The following is a 22,550-nucleotide window of genomic DNA, read 5'->3' as shown; positions in this document are numbered from 1 at the left end:
CCCTTCCCTCCTTCCCTCCTCCCTTCCCTCCTTCCCTCCTCCCTTCCCTCCTTCCTCCCTCCTTCCCTCCCTCCCCCAGCAGATAGGTATTCGGCACCCCTGGGATGCCCCACGCTGGGCCAGATTTGTGTGCTGATGAACGTTTCTAATCGTTCACTTTTGCCTGATCGTCCGAGTCAGACATTTTAGTGGGGATGGGCGCCAGGGCCTGGTGCCGTGTCTCCAGTGTGCGCTGGGGTGGAGCACCCCCCAGCGGGATGGGGTTCTCGCCCTCGGCCGTGTGGCGTGTGGTGGTGTCAGAATTCTAGAATACACGCAACGGGTGGCCTTCTGCTTGGCCAGACCCCGCAGTGGTGGGGTGCGGTGTCTCCTGTGGCCCCAGCCAGGGGAGACTGCCTCGTAACGGGGGCTGAGTCGCGTGTGGTCGCTGGCACGTGTGTGAAGGTGCCGACGCCTTCCAGGTGGTGGTTACCTGACCGGTCAGCCGGGGTTTGCGGGGCCGGGACGTCCGTCTCCAGCGGCGGCTTCTCATCGCTCTCGGGGCGGACCCAGGGTGCTCCCCGCCCCGTCCCGGCCCTGCTGACCGACCGCTCAGACCTGGTCTCAGCCCACCCCGCCCCTGCCTCAGCCCCACGGGCTCCCGTGGGGTCTCCAGGGGTTGGGTGCTCCCCACCCGTTCAGGGCCGCTCGTGCCTGTCTGGCTTTTCACCTTTCAGCTTTCGGGTCCGGGGTCCTCGAGCGCTCTTCTCCAGCCACCAAACGGGCTGTTTTCTAGCCTTCGTTCCCTGATCCCTCTCCTCACCTCCCTGACCTCCCGTGACCTCATATCTGGGGTGCATTCTTCTGTTTTTCTGTTTCTTCCCACTCGAATGCCAGCCCCACCCTGGAGCTTTGTCTGTGGTCAGCACGCAGCCCGGCGTGCAGGAGGCGCTCAGGAAGGAAGTGGGGGGGTGGGGATGTGCGTTGGGCGTGTTCATTTTGTGTGCGAACCGCAGATTTGCCCGCTGGTTTCCAGCGCTGCGGCCTTGACGGTGCTGGGGAGGCCGGGGTTGTGAATGTGCTGACGGCCCACGGGCCGAGAGCGGTGACACCCAGGACCCTGGTGCACCGATCCCCCCAGGCCGGGCGTGGGGAAGGTGCGGGGCTGGGGAGCTGGTGCCCCTGGCGGGCGGGGCCGGGGGAGGGGAGGCTCCGGCTCGGGTAACAGTGGGCACAGTCAGGGCCTCCGCGGGGTCTGAACAACGAGCTGCTCGTGTGCAGAGGTGAGTGATCCCTCCCCGAAGTTACTGCCGGCTCTTCTGAGCATCCGAAGAGTGTCGATGCACCTGGGGGGGAGGGTAAACCCCCTTCCTGAGTGCCCCCCCACCCCTGCCCATAAGGAGTGTGAGCTGTGCTCAGCGTCCCTCTGCTGCTTCCCAGGGTCCAGAGCCTTCAGCTGCACCACGAGCTGGACCTCGCTCACCTGGGCGCCAGCACAGACCTGAACGAGGGGCGAGCCCGCAGGCGGGCCTGGCAGCAGGGACTCAACTGCCAGCTGCAGCAGGTGGCCCTGCAGCTGCTCGTCAGCATCTTCAGGTAGTGGGACCCCTCCCATGTCTGTGGGGGGCGCCGCCGGCTCTCCCTCTGTGTGGGAGGCGGCAGAATCAGGATGGGGCCCTGCCCCGGTGGCCCTGCCGTGTGATCACACCCCGGCAGGGTCAGCGGGCCTGTTTTTTCCCCGGGGACCATGAGCGCCCGTGCGGGATTGTGCTGGCTGAGGGCTCGGGGCCAGCCCGGGGTGGGGACACTTGGGTCACCGCAGGAACGAAGCCCACCCCCGGGCACAGGCACTCAGGATCTGTCACCAGCTTTGTCCCCAGCCCTGCAGGAGCAGAGGCGTCCGGATGGACCCTCCACCCGGGAGGGGTTTAGACCAGAGCCTGCCGCCTTGACTGCGCTCTGTGATTGTTATTTAATGGTTGTGTTCTTCAAATGCGTGTATTTCCATAAGACACAGAACTCATTAGGGAAAAACGGGACAGCGTATTGTAGACAGGTTGTGTTATCTCTGCTCAAAGCAGTGTAATTTGTGTGCACACAGATACATGATTTTCCTTTTGTTCTTTTATATTTTTTCTAGAATTCAAAAAAATTCTTTAAGTTTTTTGAGAGAGAAAGTACAAGTCAGGGAGGGGCAGAGAGAGAGGGAGAGAGAATCCCAAGCAGGTTCCACTCTGTTGGCACGGAGCCCGATGTGGGGCTCGAACCCACAAACTGTGAGATTATGACCTGAGTTCAAGTGAGATGCTTAACCGACTGAGCCCCCCAGGAGCCCCTCCTTTCGTTCTTTTAAAACGAAATATGTCATGAGCGAGGTTTTGTGTTTTTTTTTTTGACACTTTACAATCTTGATGGATTCATAAAACAGACAATTTGGATACGGACGGTCAGACTTTATTTCTCTTACGTGACTTTTCCCTCACGACGGAAGGAGAACACTGAGTGTCCTACATACGGAATACGGCCCGTGAGAGCATCGATCCCGTGTGTAGGCGGTTACTTTAGCTGGGGGAGGTCGTGGGTGTTCGTGCTCAGAGAGTCTGCCCGCCCTCCTTGGGCCGCCCCCTCAGGGTCCACGGCAGGTACCGGTGGCCGTGCCGTCTGCACAGGGAACAGGGGGCCCCAAGGGGGCGAGAACAGCGAGGGTCCCTCCGTGCGGAGAGGAGCCGTGCTGGAAGTGATGGGCAGCCGGAGGAGCGGGCACACCCAAACCCGGCCCTTCTGGGGGCCAGGACCCTCTTTCTACAGGACAGAGCTTGCACAGGACGTATCTCTGGTCATTTTGTGTGTTGTGTCATAGGGATAACCTAAAAAAAGTTTCATTAATGTTTATTTTTGAGAGAGATGCAGAGCGTGAGCGGGGGAGGGGCAGAGAGCGAGAGGGAGACACAGAATCCGAATGAGTCTCCAGCCTCTGAGCCGTCGGCACAGAGCCGGACGTGGGGCTCGAACTCACAGACCTCGAGATCGTGACCTGAGCTGACGTCAGGCGCTTAAGCGACTGAGCCACCCAGGCGCCCCAACGGTGATAACTTTTTCATGCATTTAAAAGCGTTTCCACGCTCAGACCACCTTCTCTTTCTCAGGGAGGTGAAGAATCACTTAAATTATGAGCACAGAGTGTTCAACAGCGAGGAGTTTCTCAAAACCAGAGCTCCGGGGGACCAGCAGTTTTACAAGCAGGTGAGGAGCACGTGGGGCTCGTGGGCCTCTCTCTACTCAGAACGTTTTCAAAATACGTTTTCTCAAAAGCGTCTGTTAGTATCTTATTAATAGTTTTTACAGGAAGCTTGCTTTGCCGTGGTTTCCCTGTGGCCATCTCCTACTTTCTTAATCCGCTTTTTAGAGTGCAGTTTACCTGTCGTGAAACGCACCCCGCGTAAGTGTAGAGAGAGGGTGATAAATCCCGCCAGACGCGTGTGCCTGGACACCGCTTCCTCGGTCCGGATCAAGACCTCTCCGTCACCCGACGGCTCCGATCCGAGGGGCCGCTGCAGCCGGGGTGGGGGGTGGGAGGCAGCGCCGGGCTTTTCTGCCCACCTGTTAAGCTTTTGGGGGCGCCTCCGTTCTTGCCTATCGTGCAGCGTCGTGTCTGGGGCTTCGTTGTGGCCGGGGGCACAACTGCTGCTGACCTCGGTGTTCTCCCGCGTTCCAGGCGGGTGGGGCGGCCTTCTCCCGGGGCTGGTGTCCCTCCCCCGCCAGGTGCTGGTGCCCTGGCCACGGAGGGGCCCACGCTCAGGCTGCTCCAGGCTCACGGGTCTCCCGTGGCCCTTCAGCTTCCGTGGTCCTCGTTTGCCTAATTCCACGTGCTCTGCCCTCCAGGGCGGGCCCCTGTGCAGGCTTCCAGAAGTCTCTGCAGAGCTGCCCCCCACTCCAGGCTCCGTAGGGATTCCCAGCTGCCTCAGCCCTGAGCCCCAAGGCGGGAAGCGAGGCTGCCTCTCTCAGCGGCTCGCCGTCCAGCCTGTGGCAGCGGGAGGGGACGCCCGAGCCTGGTTACCGAGCCTCAGCTCTTCTCGTGACCGAGGTCCACGCGGTAGCCATTCACGTCGGCCGGCTGGTGGCCTCTGCCTCTCTCTGGGCCCTGCCCGCGCCCTCCGTGTCTGCTCTGACGATTGCTGGACGCGCTCGGTGCTCCCCCGTCCGCGGGGGCCCCAGCTGTCAGCAGCCTCTGCACACCCTCCCCGGGACACAGAGCCTGGCCTGAGGGGCCCACAGGACGCGGCCCACGCGAGGGGCGCCTGGGCAGTTCAGTCGGTGGAGCTTCTGACTCTTGATCGCGGTTCAGGTCCTGGTCCAGGATCGTGAGGTCGAGCCCCGCGTCGGGCTCCGCGGTGACAGCACGGAGCCTACTTGGGATTCTCAGTCTCTCTCTCTGTCTCTCTAAATAAACTTTAAAAAAAAATTAAAAGAAAAAAGATGGTGCCCGCATGAGACTCCTTCGCGAAAGGCGCCACAGAGGAGCACAGGGAGAAGCCAGGGACGCGCGTGGGGCCAGAGCAAAGCCGGGTCACAGCTGTGACAGGGCGCCCGGGCCCAGGGCTCTGCCATCGCCTCCTCGCCCTGTCGGCTCCCAGAGGGTGGCAGGAGTCCCCGTGAGCCACACTGCCACCTCCCATCCCTCCACACGCCCGCTCCCTGCCGTCACTCTCCTGCGGGCTTTTTGCACGTGGGGTTTCCGGCACCTTCCCCACGGGCCTGTGCGCCTGCGGCCCTCCTATTGCTGGGCCGGGCTGGCAGCGGCCGATGGGCCCGGGCCTCGTCACCTGCGGGCCGGTCACCCGCAGCAGGGGGCAGGGTGGGGACAGGGACTGGCTGCTGGAGGGTCACCTTGTCTGGTGAGAGACCAGCAGCCGGGTGGTGGGAGCCACGGGCCGGTGCCAGACGGTGCACTTGCTGTGGGGAGGGGGCCCGGTCCCCGGAGACCTGGAGTCGACGGCCAGAGGACGCTGGCTCTGGCTGTCGTGAGAGGAAGATGGTTGGGTTTTTGAACTTCTGGTGATTTTTCAAACATAAAGAGTGGCGACCCTTTCAGGCAGCCCGGTGGGGATCTGGAGGGTGAGCCTTGCAGGTGGGGACGAGTGAAGAAAGCTACCCGCTCAGGAGCTTGTGTCCAGGGAGCCGGGGGGGGGGGGGGGGGGGGGGGGGGCAGGCCGCCCCAGCACGTCGGCGGCACAGCGGGGGCCGCGATCGCGGTGGTGACTGGCCCCCTGTGGTCTGTTTCAGGTTCTGGATACCTACATGTTTCACTCTTTCCTTAAAGCCCGGCTCAGCAGAAGGATGGACGCCTTCGCCCAGATGGACCTCGACACGCAGTCGGACGAGGACAGGTGCGGTCTCTGGTGTGGGCGCGCGACTCCGGGGACCCCGACGCTCCAGCAGCGTGCAGTTACTTGGGTGGATGAACGATAAATTCGGCCGGAAAATCTCACACTTAGAAACTTCCGTAGGGCACGTCCCCACGCACTTCTGTTTGGGGGGGGGGGGGACGCCGAGCGCAGCTGACACGCGTGTGCTCCGCGTGTGCACCTCGGGGTCCGCGTCGCCGCCGCCCCACGCTGTTCCTGGCCCCCCGCAGACACCGCGTGTGTTGTGTCTCTCTGGGGGTCCCGTCCGTCCCCCCCGCCTCTCGCTGCACCGGGGAGACTCCGACGCTGCCACCGCCTCCCACGTGCGTGCGGGAATACCGGGCCGGGGCCGCGCTCGCGCCACAGATGTGCGGGCGTGGAGACCCACTCTTCGGACGCGCTCGTGTCCGTAAGGCGTGGTTGCTTTTCCCAACCGCAGGTTAAGCAGGATGCTGCCGAGTCCCCGAAGACCGACCATCGAGAAGATGGCCTCCCGAAACTCGCCGTCCCTGCACGTCACTCACCGGCGCATGGTGGTCAGCATGCCCAACCTGCGGGACATCGTGGCGCCGGAGCTGCCCGCCCGGAACTCGTCGCTCCGGAAGATGGACTCCGAGGGCTCCAGGAGCAGCAGCACAGGTGGTGACCCGGCCCGCGCGCGGTGACGTGTCCCCCGTCCCTGGGGCTCATGTGGCAGGTCTGTGCACACAGCTGGAGCCTGTCCCCGTGGCAGGGGATGGTTTTGTGGGTGGGTTTTTGTTGTTTTTTTTTTTTTTTAGCAGTTTACTTGTTGGAAATATTTGTTTTGCAAACCGCACTCATTCTGGAAGATGGTTTCTTGCCTGTATTTTCCACTCCCCAGTTGCACTGCTATCATGGCAGTTCCACACGGTTGGGGACTTGCACGTACGTGCTCGCCTGCGTGTCTGCGCGCGTACACGCGTGCGCGTACAGAATACACGTTTACACATATGCGCGCCTGACGGTCACGACTGTCGGGCCCCAGTGAGCGCCACGCCCCCTCTAGAGATCCGGGGGACGCGAGGGACCCGGTGCCCCCACCCCCGTGGCGCGGGGCTCCTGGGAAAACAGATGAACGCGTAACATCGGGGCGCGTGCTGTCACGGCACGAAGGGAGCAGCGTCGGGGACGGGAAGGGGGCCCGGGTGCGGAAGCCACGTTCCAGCAGAGACGGGAGTGGCTGGCGAGGCCGGGCCGCCCCGGTGACGTGTTCCGGGCGGAGGGACAGCAAGAGCCCGTCGGTGCTGAGAGAGGCCGCGGCTCCGTCTCTGAGGCAGGCCGTGCACGGCCCCCGGCGTCAGCTGGGCTTTCGGCGGGGTGTAAGCTGCCCTAGGCCACGTGTGCGAGCCCGTGTCTTACTCCGTGTAAGGAGGTGCCACGTACGCCTCGGTTCTTCGCGCTCGGGGCCGCTCTCCACGCGGTTCCGGGAGAGGCTGGGTGAGGCCAGGCGCCGTGAGCCGCGGGGGCCCTGCCGGCCCCTCCCGATGCGTGTGCCGCACACCCAGCTGGCCTCGGGGGGCGGGGGCGTGTGTTTAAGCGGAAAGTCCTCAGTGACAGCGAAGCATTCCGGAGGCGCCTGCTGGTCTGAGTCCCCTCGCGGCGGCTTCCTGGCTGTGCGACCGCGGGCAGGGTACGTCACCCCTCTGGGCCCCGTAGTTCCTCCTGCGGAAAACCCGGTGACGCTTCTCACCCCTGGCCGTGCTCCCTCCGCTGCGGGAAGGCGTTCCGGCCTCTGAACCTTCACCTGGAGCCCCCCTACCCTTCCTGGCTCCTCCCCGTCCTGCAGGCTTCGTGGCCGAGACCCCACCTCCCCGGGGTGAGCGGCCTCCCTGCAGGACTGGCCTTGCCGTGGCCCCGGTGCCACCTGTGAGGCCCTTAGGTGACATCGGTGAAGCAACTGGTGTGAGACACGGCTGGATTAGGCCTGGCTCTGGCGTTGAGCAGCTGTGTGCCTGGAACAAGGGGAGCCTCGGCTTACACGTCTGTAAGACGGGGGCGATGACGGTGGCCATCGCACAGAGTTGCCACCGAGGCAAAGGAAACAGTCGCACGGGGCCTAGTGCTGCCTGGCTGTGCGTCTTGGCTCAGGTTGTCAGTCGGGCCCTCCGATAAAGACTGTCTACCAAAGCTTTGACTTAGCGCTAAAGTCTCAGCGGATGAAAGCGTTCCGTGTTCCCAGGGTCCGTGGATGCAGAGTGGGAGCCCCTCGTTCGGCTCGGGGGTACGTGGAGCTTTCTGGAAGAGGCACGAGGGTTCTTGCTTTACGTTGTACGCGAGGCCCAGGAACGACCCGGACAGGATGGCAGGGACACGACTGTTTCGGGGTCTGCTGATGACCTGCTCCTTCTCTCTCCGCTCTAGTTCCGAGCGTGACCCCCAAGGCGACGTGTTCCTTCAAGGTCCCGGAGATCCACTTCCCGCTGGTGAGCCAGTGCGTTCAGGCCTACTACTCCGACTGCGTGGGCCTGCTGAGCAAGGCCATGAGCCTGCTGGCCCCCGACAACTCCGTGCTGCTGGCCAGGTACTTCTACCTCCGGGGGGCCGTCCACCTGATGCAGGGGCAGCTGCTGGACGCCCTCTTGGATTTCCAGAGTCTGTACAAGACAGACATAAGGATCTTCCCGGCCGATCTCGTCCGGAGGACGGTGGAGTCCATGTCGGGCCCCGAGCGCACCCAGGCCGAGCGGGTGCCCGAGCTGCGACGCCTCATCAGCGAGGTCGTGGACAAGCCCGGGGAGGCCCCCAAGCCGGACGACCGCGTGAAAAACTTCGAGCTGCCGAAGAAGCACATGCAGCTGGACGACTTCGTGAAGAGGGTCCAGGAGTCGGGCATCGTGAAGGACACCAACATCATAAACCGGTTGTTCGAGGCGTTGACTGTAGGTAAGAGGACGGCCGCGGCCTGGATTTAAACACGCCAGGACGGTCCGCTAACAGTGCTGTGACCCGTGGGGTGAGGCCTCTTCCCCATCTGGGCACCTACAGGACCAGGAGGGGCTGGCCTGTCCCTGATCTTTGGGGGTAGGGCAGTGCGACTGGAGAGCCGGCCGCCCCCGCAGGGTCCCCCCGTCCCGGGGAACCGCTCACCGTGTGCGATTCTGCCGTCAGTGGGAACCCTGCACTGCACGCACGCCCGGTGGCGCAGACGACGTGGCATCGTCCCCCCTTCCGGGAGCGCTGCCTTGTCCACGCTGACCGCAGCTGTCCGTTCTGTCTTTCCCTCCTTAGAGGGACCTGTCCCCAGCCGGAGCCTTCCTGTCTGACCACGTTCTTACGTGTTTACTGGGAACACGCGTGTCTGAAAGCGGGACCTGGGCTTTGTGTGGTTTTCAAGGACAGGTGACTTGTGTCCTGCTGTGTCAGTCTGCAGTCACTCTGCTCCTCCACAGCGTGTTTCCAGAACTTTCCAGAACTTTCCTGTGTTGGCGTGCGCGTGTTACTTGAGCGCCCGGCGGCCGTGTCGCAGGAATGGAGCGCGGGGCCCTCGTCTGTCTGGCCGTCGGGTGGCATCCAGTCGTTTTACTTTTCCAAATACGGACATGGTGAGCGTCACCGTGCCTGGTTCCCGATGTGGCTGTGGACGGGTCTCCCCAGGGTGTGTGGAGAAGCCCGGGCCGCACCCCCCGAGACCCCCGCCGCCCACCTCCCGGGCAGCACCGGGGTCAGACTCAGATGAGCGTTCGCTAGGGAGCCATCCCGGTGCCTTCTTTCTCCCTCTCTGTTTCCGTACCAGGCGCTCCTTGTCCCCTCACGGTGTGGGAGCACCTCGGGCCCCCGCCCCCCACGCAGGCCCGGCAGCTTCTCCTCCTGGTCTCGTGGGGGGGCCTCCACGGGCAGGCACGTTGGAGCCATCTCGCTGGGCACGCGGGAGACACCTGCGGGGTGACCGCCCAGGGGGTGGGGGGCGGTGAGCCGTGACCGGGGGAGACAGGTCCTCGAGGAGAGCCCTGAGCAGCAGTGCTCGGGGGCCCCTGTGACTCAGCGCCTCTCCAGGGACACCCTGCCCCTTCCCTTTGCGGGGCCGTCACGAGGACGCCAGGGCCAGCCCGGTCAGCTGCCAGGCCTGAACACAGGGGCGCGCGGCCACTGGGGGCTCTTTCTCTCGGGGAGCGAGGCGTCCAGAGCGCCCGGCGGCTCCTCGACGTCACCGTGCAGTAGCTGCACGTGGCCTTGTTGCTTCACGGCACGTGACAGCGATGGCCTGGGCAGCACTGTTCTCCCGGCGGGAGGAAGAGGGTCCATCTCCCCAGCTGTCACCGCCTCTGGCCAGCAGCGTGTCCCTGCACGTAGCCGCCTGGGAAGCATGGTTTTGTGGCTGGACGCGTGGACAGCGTCCGGTGTTCCCAGACTTATGCTGCAGGGATACAGAGGACAGCTGGGAGGGTGTCAGCAGACGTGGGCCACGCCGATGGGGGGTGTCGGTGGCCCTGTTGTCACCTTGGTTCCATTCATGTGGCAAAACAGCCCATTTAACGGTCCTGGTTCTGGGATGTGTGAGGGACTGTGGGGCAGCACCAAGCATGTGTTTTTGCTTAACGACCCATGCGTTAGAAAAGCTTATTGGGGTGCCTGGGTGGTTCAGTCGGTTGAGCGTCCAGCTTCGGCTCAGGTCATGATCTCGCAGTCTGTGAGTTCAAGCCCCGCGTCGGGCTCTGTGCTGACAGCTCAGGGCCTGGAGCCTGCTTCGGATTCTGTGTCTCCTTCTCTCTCTGCCCCTCCCCCGCTCATGCTCTGTCTCTCTCTCTCTGTCTCTCTCTGTCAAAAATAAATAAACATTAGGGGCGCATGGGTGGCTCAGTCCGTTAAGCAAGCGTCCGACTTCAGCTCAGGTCACGATCTCGCGGTCCGTGAGTTCGAGCCCCGTGTCGGGGTCTAGGCTGATGGCTCAGAGCCTGGAGCCTGCTTCCGATTCTGTGTCTCCCTCTCTCTCTGCCCCTCTCCCGTTCATGTTCTGTCTCTCTCTGTCTCAAAAATAAATAAACGTTAAAAAATAAATAAATAAATAAATAAATAATAAATGTTAAAAAAAAAGAAAAGCTTTATTAAGTCAGAGCTGGATGTTGCTGTCTTGGAATGAACTCATGCAGTGTAACGATACATCTGAGACTTTGTTTACGTTATTGTCACTATTTTATCGTTCGTTCGACTTTCGTGGACGTTCCCAGTGTGGTGTTCGTACTGCAAGACCAGTAACTTCCACCCCGCGGCAGCTGCTCCTGAGGGGCCCGGGGCAGGGAGGCTGAGGTGTGCCGCCTTCAGCTCGGCTGTGCGGGAGCTTGGGCTCCGGCGGCCGCCTCCACCGGGAGACGCGTGTGGGTGAGGGCACAGGAGTGAGCAGTAGGCACTTCTGTGCGGACCTGGAGACAGACAGAGAACGCGTGATCTGTTGCGTGGGCGCGTGCAGTAGCCACGGGAGCTCGTGGCGGCCGGGGTGTGCACGGTGGGTGCGCGTGGAGTTCACAGATGGGCGCGGCAGCCAGGGTGTGAGCGTCCAGTGGTGCCACGGCCCTGGAGGGCGTGGTGTCCAAGGCCCGTTGGAGCCGCCTGGGCTCTCCGCCCTCTGGCGGTCGGGGTTCCGGAGTCTGTCGTGGAGCCCTGGCGCCACGTCTGTCCGCGAGAGGAAGCCGTTCCGGGTTCTGGTGACGCGCACTTTGTGCCGCGTGGCCCAGCGACTCGGCTGGGGCCCGGACAGCAGGAGGATGTGTCCTGAGTGATGGAAGGAAGAGGGCCCTTGGCCCCAGGCTCCCAAGGTTCAGGAGTCTTTCGTAAAGTAATGGGTTCCTTGCTCAGCTGCTTGGCCTCAATGTTTTCTGACATGCGGTGAGAACAGCAAATGCGTCTGATGACGGTGCTCAGAAGCAGCGGGCAGTGTAGACCCATGTGTCCCAGAGGCGGCCGCACTGAGCCTGCAGCGGAAGCAGGACCGTGGGCAGTTTTGCGTGGTCGGCAGCCACGGCCCAGGCAGAGACCTCCAGCCCCCGGCCGCCTGGGGACACGTGGGTACCTTGTGGTTCGTTTGCTTCAGTGATGTCTTTTTTGAAAATTACACGAGCACGTACAGATCCCTGCTGTCTTGTTGTCTGGATCCAGTGGCTATAAGATTTTGAACACACACGTGAGTGGTCCCAACCCTCGTGGGCCGATCGGAAGATAGCAATGAGCAAAGGGAAGAACAGTCAGCCCGGGCAGAGCCCTGCCTCCCGGCAGCGTTGGTCTCCTGAATATTCCGGCGCCCGCGCCTCGCGGAGGCGTGAGGGTCTGACGTTCCGGGTCTCGGTTCCGGTGACATCAGCAGTTCTGTGTGCCGGGACCTGGACCGCCCCTCCCCCGCCCCGTCCACCGTGATCTCAGATTCCCCGGGGACCGTCACCCTGACGCTGTTACGGAGCCGGAGAGGGACGTGGTTGTGCGGGGGCTCTCGCGCTTGCCCACGTCTTTTGTCCACTTCAGATCGGGCCCCCGGCGGGGCTGGCCAGGGAGGACACGTTCCCTGCGCTCCCGAGTGGGGCATCGGCAGGAGGCACGCCGGCCAACACACAAGGCCGGGTGGCGTCGGCCTGGCCACGGGTCCCGGCCCCACGCTGACCTCTGCCAGCCAGGGCTCTCCTCCCATGCCTCAGTTTCCCGATTTGTGAACGGCCCGAGACCAGTGCCTGCCTCCCGAGGTGGCTGGAAGGATAAAACGGGAGGTGGGGCACGGCAAGTGTCATTAAGCGCGGCCCTGCCGTGGGGGGATGGGCGTGCGGCCCGGCAGCTGCCCGGCCAAATGACTGCCTTCTCAGGGACGGGAGCGCGTGAGACGTTTCAGCCGGGTCTTGAAGCACGCGTAGGAGTTTTCTGTTCCGAGCACCCTGGAGCAGTGTGTGCAGACAGGGCCTGTCTGGGGAAATAGGCGGGTATGACTGGAACGTGGGGGCGGGAAGGGGAGGAGGGGCCCAAGCCCGGAGGAACTTGGGGCCTGGCGTAGGCGAGGAACGCCGCAGTGTTTGAACAAGAGGCACGGAGCTGCTCCTCGCGCTGTAGGGCGTGCTGGGCGCCCAGGGGAGCAGGCCGCGAGGCCGGGGGCAGCTCTGAAGGCAGGGCCTGTGGCAGCTCGTGCCTCTGCAGGGCGCGAGGGCAGAGGGGAACGTGCAGGTCCAGGATGCAGCGCCGGGGCCGAGCCCAGCGGGGCAGGAACAGCCCCAGGAACACCTCAGGATGAGAACGGACCCGGCCTCTTAGCAGCCGGGGCGCGGTGGGGGTGGGGGGCCCCATTTCCACCCTGCAGAGAAGCAAGCACCCTCCTTTGACAGCTTAGAGTCACGGCACCAGCCCCCGGAGCTGGGCTCCAGACTCGGGTCTCTGTCTGCCTCCGGAGCCCGCGAATGGTGGACATTTAGAAAGGTTACTGTGTCACTTGAGTTCATCTTGGTTACGAATAATCAAATGTATTTGCTCACGTGACTGAGATGGGGCTGGCTTCAGGCCAGGCTCGATCCTGTGGTGTGGGCGCATCACCAAGGACCCGGTCTCTTTGTGTTCGTTTCGTCTGAGGACCGGCTCCCCGCAGGCCCCAGGATAGCTGCCGCCAGTTCTAGTGGTGACCCGGGACTTTGCCACCCGAAGAAGGGCATCCCGAGAGTTGCTGTGACCACCTGGCAGGCCCCATCCCTGGGCTGGGGGGCCGGAGAGGGCGATGGGCCGCCTTAGCAAGGGCGCTGGGGCTCGGAGACCTGCGTGCCGGCGCCATCTGCTGCCCGGTGCGGGTAGTGCACGGCTTCTTAAGGGGAAGTCAAAGTCCTGGCCGCACTCGCCTTCCCTTCGCGGAGTGGCCCTGAGATCTCTTTTCTTTACCAAAGGTCACCAGAAACAGATTGACCCGGAAACATTCAAAGATTTCTACAACTGCTGGAAGGAGGCCGAGGCGGAGGCCCAGGAGGTCAGTCTGCCTTCGTCGGTGATGGAACACCTGGATAAGAACGAGTGTGTCTACAAGCTGTCGAGCTCGGTCAAGACAAATCGCGGCGTGGGCAAGATCGCCATGACCCAGAAGCGCCTGTTCCTCCTCACCGAAGGAAGGCCGGGCTACGTGGAGATCTCCACCTTCAGGGACATAGAGGTGAGAGCGTGGCCCGCCAGCCCCTGCTGTTTGCTAGCTGTGAGTGCCCCTCGGTCGTAAAGGTGGTCGCCTCCCCCACGGGGGACGCTCAGTGGCGCTCATCTGAGGTCTCACGTGTATTTTCGAGAAGCTCGTGACGCGTGTTGATCCCGCTCCCGAACCGTCCCGCGCCAGGAGAGGCAGCCGTGGTGGGTGCTGGCCGTGGGCCCCGCCTCTGTCTGTCCTCCAGCCGCCGCCTGCCTCCACAGACTTCCTCCCGGAACGGCAGGGAATGAGAAGCTCGTAGGGAGGCAGAACGGACCACGGGTGAACCTGCAGACGAGTCCCTTCGTGTGCACGTGTGATGTGCTGACAGGTCACGCCTGTGGCTCGCGGGCTCTCAGACGCCAGCCTCCGGTCACCTCAGGGCCTCCCCGCTCCGCTCCTGCCCTGTCCCAGCTCTGCCCCCCTCCCCGCCCCCAGGCCGACCTTCACCCGGCAGGTGCCCTCAGCCCTGAGCGCAGGGACAGGACAGCAGGGACCTTCCGGACGCCGCTCTGTAATGTCCGCTCCGCCAGCTCCCCTCCCTGACCCCAGCGTTCCTGGGAGGGGACATCTCACTGACCAGCCTCTTCTTTTTTCTGCCTCCTTAGGAAGTCAGAAGTACCACAGTAGCCTTTCTGCTTCTGCGAATACCCACTTTGAAGATTAAGACGGCATCCAAGAAAGAAGTCTTTGAAGCTAATCTTAAGACGGAGTGTGACGTGTGGCACTTGATGGTGAAGGAGATGTGGGCCGGGAAGAAGCTGGCCGATGACCACAAGGTCCGTGGATGGGCCGCCTGCTCCGCGCACGGCCGTGTTAACGCCCAGGGGCTCCGGTGCGGTCCCGGGAGCACCGGTGGGGTCGGATGCTGTGGTTCGCGTGACCCGGCGACTGGCCAGTGTGGAGGGGCCGCCGTGGAGGGGCCGGGGCTGGACGTAGGTCCGAGTCGGGTCTTCCGGGCACGCCTTGCTCCTGACGACCCCCTCCCCCCGCCACTTCTCAGGACTAGGGTCTTGGCAGGGGGCACGTGGAACCCCCCCGCGCCCCCCAACCCCCGCAGACTTAGCTTTACAGCCCAGGGAGTTTCGTGTTTTCACTTACTTTGGGCCAGATTGGTAGCTTTGCTCACGCTGAGGTAGGACTTCAGGGTCACGAAGAACAGCACAGACAGAGACGCAGACGGAGGACACACGGGGACAAGAGGTCTGTGCTGTGTAGATGGCAGGAAAGGACAGGAAAACCACAACGCAGCGGGCAGAGATGAACGGGGCAGTGGAGGGGCCGCGGGGGGCGGCACAGCCCACGGTCGTCACGGGGACTGCGGGCGCCCCCCCTAGAGCAGACCGTCCACGAGGGGGGCGCTGCCCTCTGTGAGAGAAGCTCCCAGGCACCGGGGGGTGGGGGGCCGAGACCGTGAACACGGAGGGAGTCTTTCCGTCTGCGGCAGGAAGGAGGGCCGGGTCCGTTCCGAGGTTGTAATACTCTGACTTTCGGACCAGCCGTCTGATTTTATGCCCACTGGTTTATTTGGCACAGACCAGTACAAACCGGAGCCCGTGGGCCATGGCTGTCTCTGTGAGGAAGGTTTTATGGGCGTACGTCCACACCCACTCGTTTACGACAGCCTGTGGCTGCTTTCCAGCTGCAGGACCGAGCCAAGTGGTTGTGACAGAGGCTGGAAGGCCCACAGCGGCCGGGCCCTTCACGGCAGGCGATTGCCGGTCCCCGGCGTAAACGAGCAGTGTCTGTCGCAACTGAGAGGCCGAAAGGGATGCGACATCAGACCCGAATCCGAACTGTTCCCGTCGCCTTGAAACAACAACGCGTCTTCAAAAGTGTCGTCTTGTGTAACGTCACAAAGTCGGTGATTTCCATGACCGTTGACGTGAGCGTGTTTCTCTGCAGGACCCTCAGTACATCCAGCAGGCGCTGACCCACGTCTTGCTGATGGACGCCGTGGTTGGCACGCTGCAGTCGCCTGGTGCCATTTACGCTGCCTCCAAGTTATCTTACTTCGATAAGATGAGGAACGAAAGTAAGACTAGCGCGTCCGACGGGGTCCTGGGGTCCCGGGGTCCTGAACGTGCCTTGAGTAGTCTTACCTGCTTGACATTAGGGCCGATCCCTAATTTCTCACCCTGTCCTCTCATGCAACTTGTGAGTTTCCTTCTGAGCACCACACGTTCTCCTGCTTTCCCGCTGTCGCTTAACAGCTCACCCGGGAGCTCCTTGCCTAGCGGGACCCACGGAGGCTCTTCCCAGTTTGCTCCCCGAGCGGGGTTCCACTGGACACCGGCTGGGGATCGCCACGGTTCTTAGTTGCGCCGGCCGGGTGAGTGGGGTGGAGCGGAGCAGGAGGCCCTCGAGGGGCTCCTGGGGCTGGCGGAATCCTCTGTGGTCGGGGACACGCCCCCGGGGAGCCGTAGGCACCCCGGCGCGTGGTCCCTTTTGCTGACCGGTGCCCGGAGGCCCCCAGGAGTACAGATCTGCTCCCCCAAGTCCCCTTGATTTGGTGAGTTTCTCCAGGCAGGAAGTCTCCGATCACCGGTATGTAGATGTGAATCTGGCTCTCACTTTCTGGAAGCCATACAGGGTGCAGTGGTGGACTATTTTGGGGGGGTCACGGGTGGGGAGTAGATTTTTCAAGTCTAGGAAACAGCTGGTGGGTAAGAATGACTGTCGTTTGAGTTACTTCTGTTTTGTTTCAACTTTTAAATGACCTAGAACGGTCTCGTGATTTGTATAAAGGAGAGACTGTAATTGACCACTTTACTACGTGCATAGTTGCCGCGGGCCAAGTCAGCCACAGCATAGAATTCATGAAAACAGATGAACAAAGTAGGGATGTTTTTAAATGATCTCTAGTCCCGTTTGTGTGCAGTTTTTGTTTTTAAGTTTATGGTGAGAGAGACAGAGAGTGAGCAGGGGAGAGGCAGACAGAGAGGGAGAGAGAATCCCGAGCAGGCTCCGTGCCATCAGCACAGAGCCCGACGCGAGGCTCGAACTCACGAGCCGTGAGATCGTGCCCGGAGCCAAAGTCGGACACTCGACCAGCTGAGCCCCCCAGGCACCCCTGCACCTTATGTACCTTACTCACTTAAAGCGCACATCTCTGGTTTCACGGTATTCACGGTCCAGCATCGGCACGGTGAATTTTAGAACGCCTTCGGCGCCCCAAAAGGAAGCCCCGTAACATTTAGCAGCCACCAGCCCCTGGGCCACCACTGATGTGCTTCTGTCTGGATTTGCCTGTCCTGGGCACGTCACATACACATGTCCTTTCACGAGTGGCTTCTCTCATTTACCACAGCGTTTTCAGAGGGGATCCACGTAGCGGGTGCCAGTACTTGCCTCCTTTTTGTGGCCGAATAATATTCCACTGTGTGGATGGACCGCTGTGTTCATTTGTGATCAAGCTGACTGGGTTTTCTGCACCATCGGGCTCTTACAAATGCTGCTGTCGTGAACATGCACGTACACGTTTCGTTTGCACGTGTGGTCCCATCCCCTGGGTACAAGCTGGCGACTCTGGATTTGTTTGTTTTTTAAAAATTTGTTTAAGTTCTCATGAGAGAGAGAGAGAGGCAGAGCCTGAGCAGAGGAGACGGGGAGAGAGGGTCCCAAGCAGGCTCCACGCTGTCAGCACAGAGCCTGACGCGGGGCTCAGTCTCAGAACTGTGAGATCACGGCCTGAGCTGAAACCCAGAGTCTGACGCTTAACCGACTGAGCCACCCGGGCGTCCCGAGACTGCTTTTAAATGTTGCAAAACCGGGAAAAACAGATCTCACTTTGGCACCTTTTATTCTGCCATGTCCATCACTGTGAGATCTCTGATGCTTCCTGGTTCCAGAAACCAATTCTCCATGTCCCAGAACCGCCCCCCCTTCCCCCTCCTCCATCTCGGAAACAACCCAACCACCCCCGTGTCCCAGGAAATCCCCCTCTCCCCACCGTGTCCCGGAAACTACCCCCTCTTCCCCCCTCTTGTGTCCTGGAAAACCCCCTCTCCTCCCCTGCTTGTCCCCGAAAGTCCCCCCTTCTCCCCAATCCCATGTCCCAGAAACAACTCCCCTGTGTCCCCGGAACCCCCCCTCATGTCCCAGAAACTCCCCCCTCTCCCTCCCCTCCTGTGTCCCAGAACCCCCCTCCTCCCTCTCCCCCTCCCCTCGTGTCCCGGCCCCCACCCCCTCAGCGACCCGGACCCCCTTTCCCGGGAGCAGTCGGGGTGCTCTGGTCCCCACAAGAGCCGCAGGAGGACTGGAAGCAGATGTGGTCGCTCGTTGTGGTTTTTCATTGGGAACAAAATCAAACCCTACACTTTAGGTGTTTATGTCACTCCAACCTCGTGCCTAGTCTTCGTCAAGAGTTTCCGCAAAAGCGTTCTGACTCCTTTACAGACGGTGGCACGCCGTCGCCACGGGGGCACCCAGCACGTGCCAGCTCGCTCGGCGCCAGCCCATCCCCCGTGACCGGGTTGTCCGGGCTCGGGGTCCCTTGTGCAAAGCTCGATGAGGCGCAGGCAGCCATCCCGGGCTCCAGTTAAGAGCCTGCGGTCCCCTCACGACGGAGGGTCTAGGAATTTCACGTCACGACGCCCTGCACCCCACCCCTGGGAGGGGGCGCTACCGGCATCTCCCGGTGAGGCCGGCGATGCTGCCGGAGAGCCCGCGGTGTGCGGGCCGGTCCCCGCGGCAGCCACGGCTGCGGCCCGAGATGTCCACGGCGCCCAGGCCCAGAGGCCGCTTGGTTTTGTCTTGGGAACGTTCAGTCGCCGAGCCGTGTTTTCGGTCTGGTCTCTGCTGGGTGACTCGTGGTGGCTGAGGGTGGGCAGAGGCCAGATCGCTCGGCCTCCTGGCTGGGAGGGGAGCTGTGTCCCCGTCCCGCCCCTGGCGGGCACACAGATGAGCACGAGAGCGAGAGCGAGGGGCCGCCCGGAGGCGGAGGCTCTAGTGCCCGTTTCCCCGCCTACGACGCCCTCCCCCCAAACCGACGTCCAGAGACCGCCGAGGGTCTGGGCGGTGGGACGGCAGCGGTCTCACCGAGTCGCGACACTAACCGAGCGCTTGCGTTTCAGTGCCTGCGGCGGTCCCCAAGACGACCTCGGAGACCCTCAAGCACAAGATAAACCCTTCGGCGGGAGAGACCCTGCCGCACGCCGTGGACGTCTTGCTGTACACGCCCGGTAGGAGGCCTGCCCTCGCTCGGGGCTGCTCTGTGTCCGGCACTTTGGGGAGCCTGGTTTGCGTTTGGGGTCAGCCCTGAAGTGGGGGGACGGGACGCGACAGGGCGAGCGGGGACCAGGCGGGCGTCTGGCTAGTTGTTCGGGTGAGGCCCTGGGCGACGAGGCGAAGCCGGGCGGCTGCGTAGGGAGCCCCGGCGACCCCACCGGGGCGAGCGCCCCGTGGAGACTCCGCTCCCACCTAGCCGTGCCTCACGTGGCACAGCACTTTACAGCTTAGAAAGCGCCTCCACTCACGTCCTTTCTTTCGGGGGCGTTTAACCTGGGCCTGCTTCCACTGTGACGAGGGACTGCGCCCAGGACCTCGCGTTAGAGGTTGCAGGCGCGTTTCCCTTGCCCGTCCGGATGCCTGACAACACGGTTCCCCTTCACGTGGTGAGGCTGCGGCCCTGCGTCCGGCGCAGACCTCCCGGCCGAGGCGCAACGGAGGACGGACGGGAATCAGCGCCGCGAGGGGCCTCAGCCTGAACACAGACCGCCGTCGTGTCACAGGCGCAAAACCGTCAAAGATGCTTTGGCTTAAGTCTGACTTGGAAAGCGCTGTGGGGCGGGCCGCTCTGAGGGCGCAACGTGTTGGAGAGCAAAGGACTTCGTTCTGGGCAGAAAAGAACCTGTGGTCTGGCGCTTTGCTTCAGCTCGTCGGGGCGTGAGTTGAGCGACAGGGAGCGTCACGGATGTGCCCTCCTGTCCCCTTCGCCCTTTGCGGTTATGGCTCCACAGCTGTCTCCCGGCCCACCCGGTTCCCGAGGGCGGATGGCAGGTCGGCGGCAAAGCAGTTTCCCAGCACGAGAGGACAGTTTATCTCGTCACCGGTTGTCCTGAAGACCCAGCAAGGGGACACACTGAGCGTGAAGGAGGACAGAGCGCGGTTGGACCTCGGGGCCCTGGAGACTTACCAGGTTCATCCGATCGAGGCTCCGTGTTGGCTGTGACACTGCAGACCAGTGGGACGGGTTTTTTTGTTTTTTTTTTTTTTAAATGTTCCTTTACTTTTGAGAGAGAGGGAGACACAGCATCTGAACCAGGCTCCAGGCTCTGAGCTGTCGGCACAGAGCCTGATGCAGGACCCACGAACTGTGAGATCATGACCGGAGCCAGAGTCAGACGCTCAGCCGACTGGGCCACCCAGGCGCCCGAGACAGTTTTTGTTGTGGTGTCTGGAGAAATGAGTGTTTTTAGAGTTAAGTCGGTTTCCTGTAAATCAGAACCGACTGGACTGTGGGCTTCCTGTCACGATGGGCTAGCTGGTTCAGACCAGCCGTCCCTCCCAGAACATCTAGAAGGGCCAGAGCACAAAACGACCACGGAGAATGGTGGAGCCCCTTTTTCCTGTGGAGCGACTGGCAGTTCTGTAAGCGGCATCTCAGAAGCGAGGAAGTGAGCAGAGCTGTGGCCGGTGCCGAGGGGCCGGAGGGACAAAACTGGTCAGGACCCGTCGAGAAGGGGACTACTGGTAAGCCCTTTAGCGGTGGCTCCGGACCCCTCCGGTTACCCACGCGCTAAGGAGCCAGCCCTCCGGCCTCGAAGCATCCCGGTCCCTGGTGAGACTGAACAGTGTAGGGTGGTATCTCCCCAAGGGGCCAGTGGAACGAATACCCCAGGAAGACTGACACGTTCGTGTCTCCTTGACATGTGACAGAGGTGACACGACAGAGCAGGGGTTTGAGGGAAGGACTGTTTTTACCATATGTGACGTCAGGGATGTCGTGTATCACGTGGAAAACACGAAGCTTGACCACAGATCGCCCAGTCGGTTCCAGGTGGATGGAAACCTACACGCGAAAGCCACTGGCGAACATAAATGAAGACAGCACCCAGCTTCTAGCAGAGAACAGAGGAGAGCGTGTTCGTGACCTTGGGGCAGAGAAGGAGACTGTACGACCACGCGAGCCGTGAAGGAAGAGACTGGTGGATTTCGCTACTGAGACGATGGAATTGTAAACAGACACTTTGGAGGGAGTGAACCAGGTGGTCGCAGAGTGGGAGGGGCGCCGGCAAGGGCTCGGGTCAAGGGCGGGCACAGAGTGGCTGCACATCCGGGAGAGGAGCACAACCCAGCTCAAAGACAGGCGAAAGACCTGGGGCGCCGGGGGTGGGGGGGGCTCCGTTGGTTGCGCGTCCGACGCTTGACTTCAGCTCAGGTCACGATCCCAGGGCCGTGGGATCGAGCCCCACGTCAGGTTCTGCTCTGACAGCAAGAAGCCTGCTTGGGATTCTCGCTCTGCTCGCTCTCTGCCCTTCCCCCGCTTACATACACGCACGCTTGCTCACTCCCTCGCTCTCAGACATCTTTACAACACGGGCGAGAGAGGTAATACCTCACCACGGAGGACAGCCTCCACGCGGCCGCTTAAAGGCCGCAGCCTCGTGAGCAGTTAGGGAAACGCAAAGACGTGACAGTCAAAAACCCAAAAGCTTCGTGCCCTCGGAACGGCCATCGGAGGGCCCGCCCCACCGGGTGCCGGTGAGGATGTGGGGCCGGAGGCAGCGGCTCCTGTCCCGGCTCTCCACGCCGCACCCCCTTCCCGCTCTCCACGCCTGGCGCACCCCTGCTGCTCCTCTGCCCCCTGCCCGGGACCCCCTTCTTCGGCGACGGCCCCGCCCTGGCCCTGCCGACTGCGGCTCTCCGGGCGGAGCCGGCTCCCTCCCGGGACTTCAGGCTCCAAAGCTCGTGCCCTCTTCCTGTCCGGGGCACCCGGCGTGGGCCTGGCCCTCAGCAGGTTCTCGGGCAGCGCCGGCGCCCGAGTGATGGCACCAGTCACGTGCACGTGCATCCAAGGGTTTCCCTTTGAAAACGTTTTTGGGTTGTTTACTTCTTCAGGGCACCTAGACCCGGCAGAAAGAGTTGAAGACGCTCGCCCCAAATTATGGTGTGCTCTAAGTGAGGGCAAAGTGATCGTGTTTGACGCTTCCTCCTGGACGATCCACCAGCAGTGCTTCCGAGTGGGCACTTCTAAGCTGGTGAGTAAGCAGGGCGCCGTGCGGGGCGGCACTCTGCCAGATGAAGCCGCGAGTCTGCGAAGACAGAGAAGTCCACCTGGGCCCGGAGGTGGGACAGGGTATCCCACAGCATCGCTCCGTATTGTCAACGGCAGGTCTTTAGGTTTTTTTGAGAGAGAGACGACGCACGTGTGAGCGGGGGATGGGGCAGAGGGAGGGAGACAGAAAGAGAGGATCTTCAGCAGAGCCCAGGGCGGGGCTCGATCCCACGACCCTGGGATCATGACCTGAGCCGAAATCGAGTCAGACACACAACCGAGCGTCCCGAGAACCCCCGTTTTTATTCTAAGTTTAATTTTTTCATTGTGATTCTTAGTTATGTGCGTTTTAAAGACTTTTTAAGGAATAGAATAGCTTAAAATCCTAGTTACAGTCAAATCGAAAGGCCGCCTTGTGAGGCCACCTCTGCTGTCCCCAGTCAGGCCAGGTAACAAGTAAAGCAGTAAGTTCTCCCAGTTACATACGTGAAAACGCTGTCCTCGTCTCACCGAGATTTTCCTTGCTGTTGAACAGAAAGAAACTTGGGTAACTATCTCAAGAAAGTGCTCCCACCTCTGGACATTGCAGTTCAGAGCAGGCCACCTGAGGTATCTTTGGGCCACGAAAGAAAGACATTTGACTAAAGCCATACCAGTTCTCAGGGAGATGCCTCAAAAGAAAGGGCTTTTTCCAAGTGATTATTTCTGAAATTAGTAAGCGGGCTTCCTTTTCTAATTTATGGGACTATTTGTTGGCAAAATCAAAGCTAGCAGTTTTTTAGAAACTCTTTCTTCGGACTTCAAG

General features: G+C 61.8%; 1 protein-coding gene across 4 annotated transcripts in view; it reads left to right on the top strand.

The window, feature by feature from the left end:
- DENND3 (DENN domain containing 3) overlaps positions 1–22,550 on the top strand; it is a 53,214-nt gene that overhangs the window by 19,121 nt on the left and 11,543 nt on the right. For all 4 annotated transcript variants that reach the window (XM_049633421.1, XM_049633420.1, XM_049633424.1 and 1 more), the window contains 10 exons: positions 1,420–1,575; positions 3,126–3,222; positions 5,263–5,366; positions 5,824–6,023; positions 7,767–8,288; positions 13,244–13,503; positions 14,136–14,306; positions 15,433–15,562; positions 18,603–18,710; positions 21,589–21,728. In XM_049633421.1, the coding sequence (XP_049489378.1) occupies positions 1,420–1,575; positions 3,126–3,222; positions 5,263–5,366; positions 5,824–6,023; positions 7,767–8,288; positions 13,244–13,503; positions 14,136–14,306; positions 15,433–15,562; positions 18,603–18,710; positions 21,589–21,728 (1,888 nt within the window). The remainder of the gene's footprint in view (positions 1–1,419; positions 1,576–3,125; positions 3,223–5,262; positions 5,367–5,823; positions 6,024–7,766; positions 8,289–13,243; positions 13,504–14,135; positions 14,307–15,432; positions 15,563–18,602; positions 18,711–21,588; positions 21,729–22,550) is intronic.

This window comes from Panthera uncia, chromosome F2 (genome assembly GCF_023721935.1).
Source record: "Panthera uncia isolate 11264 chromosome F2, Puncia_PCG_1.0, whole genome shotgun sequence".
In the NCBI taxonomy this organism is placed as follows: Eukaryota; Metazoa; Chordata; class Mammalia; order Carnivora; family Felidae; genus Panthera; species Panthera uncia.
Note: the sequence above shows the minus strand (reverse complement) of the source record. Positions and strands in the feature narration are given on the sequence as shown.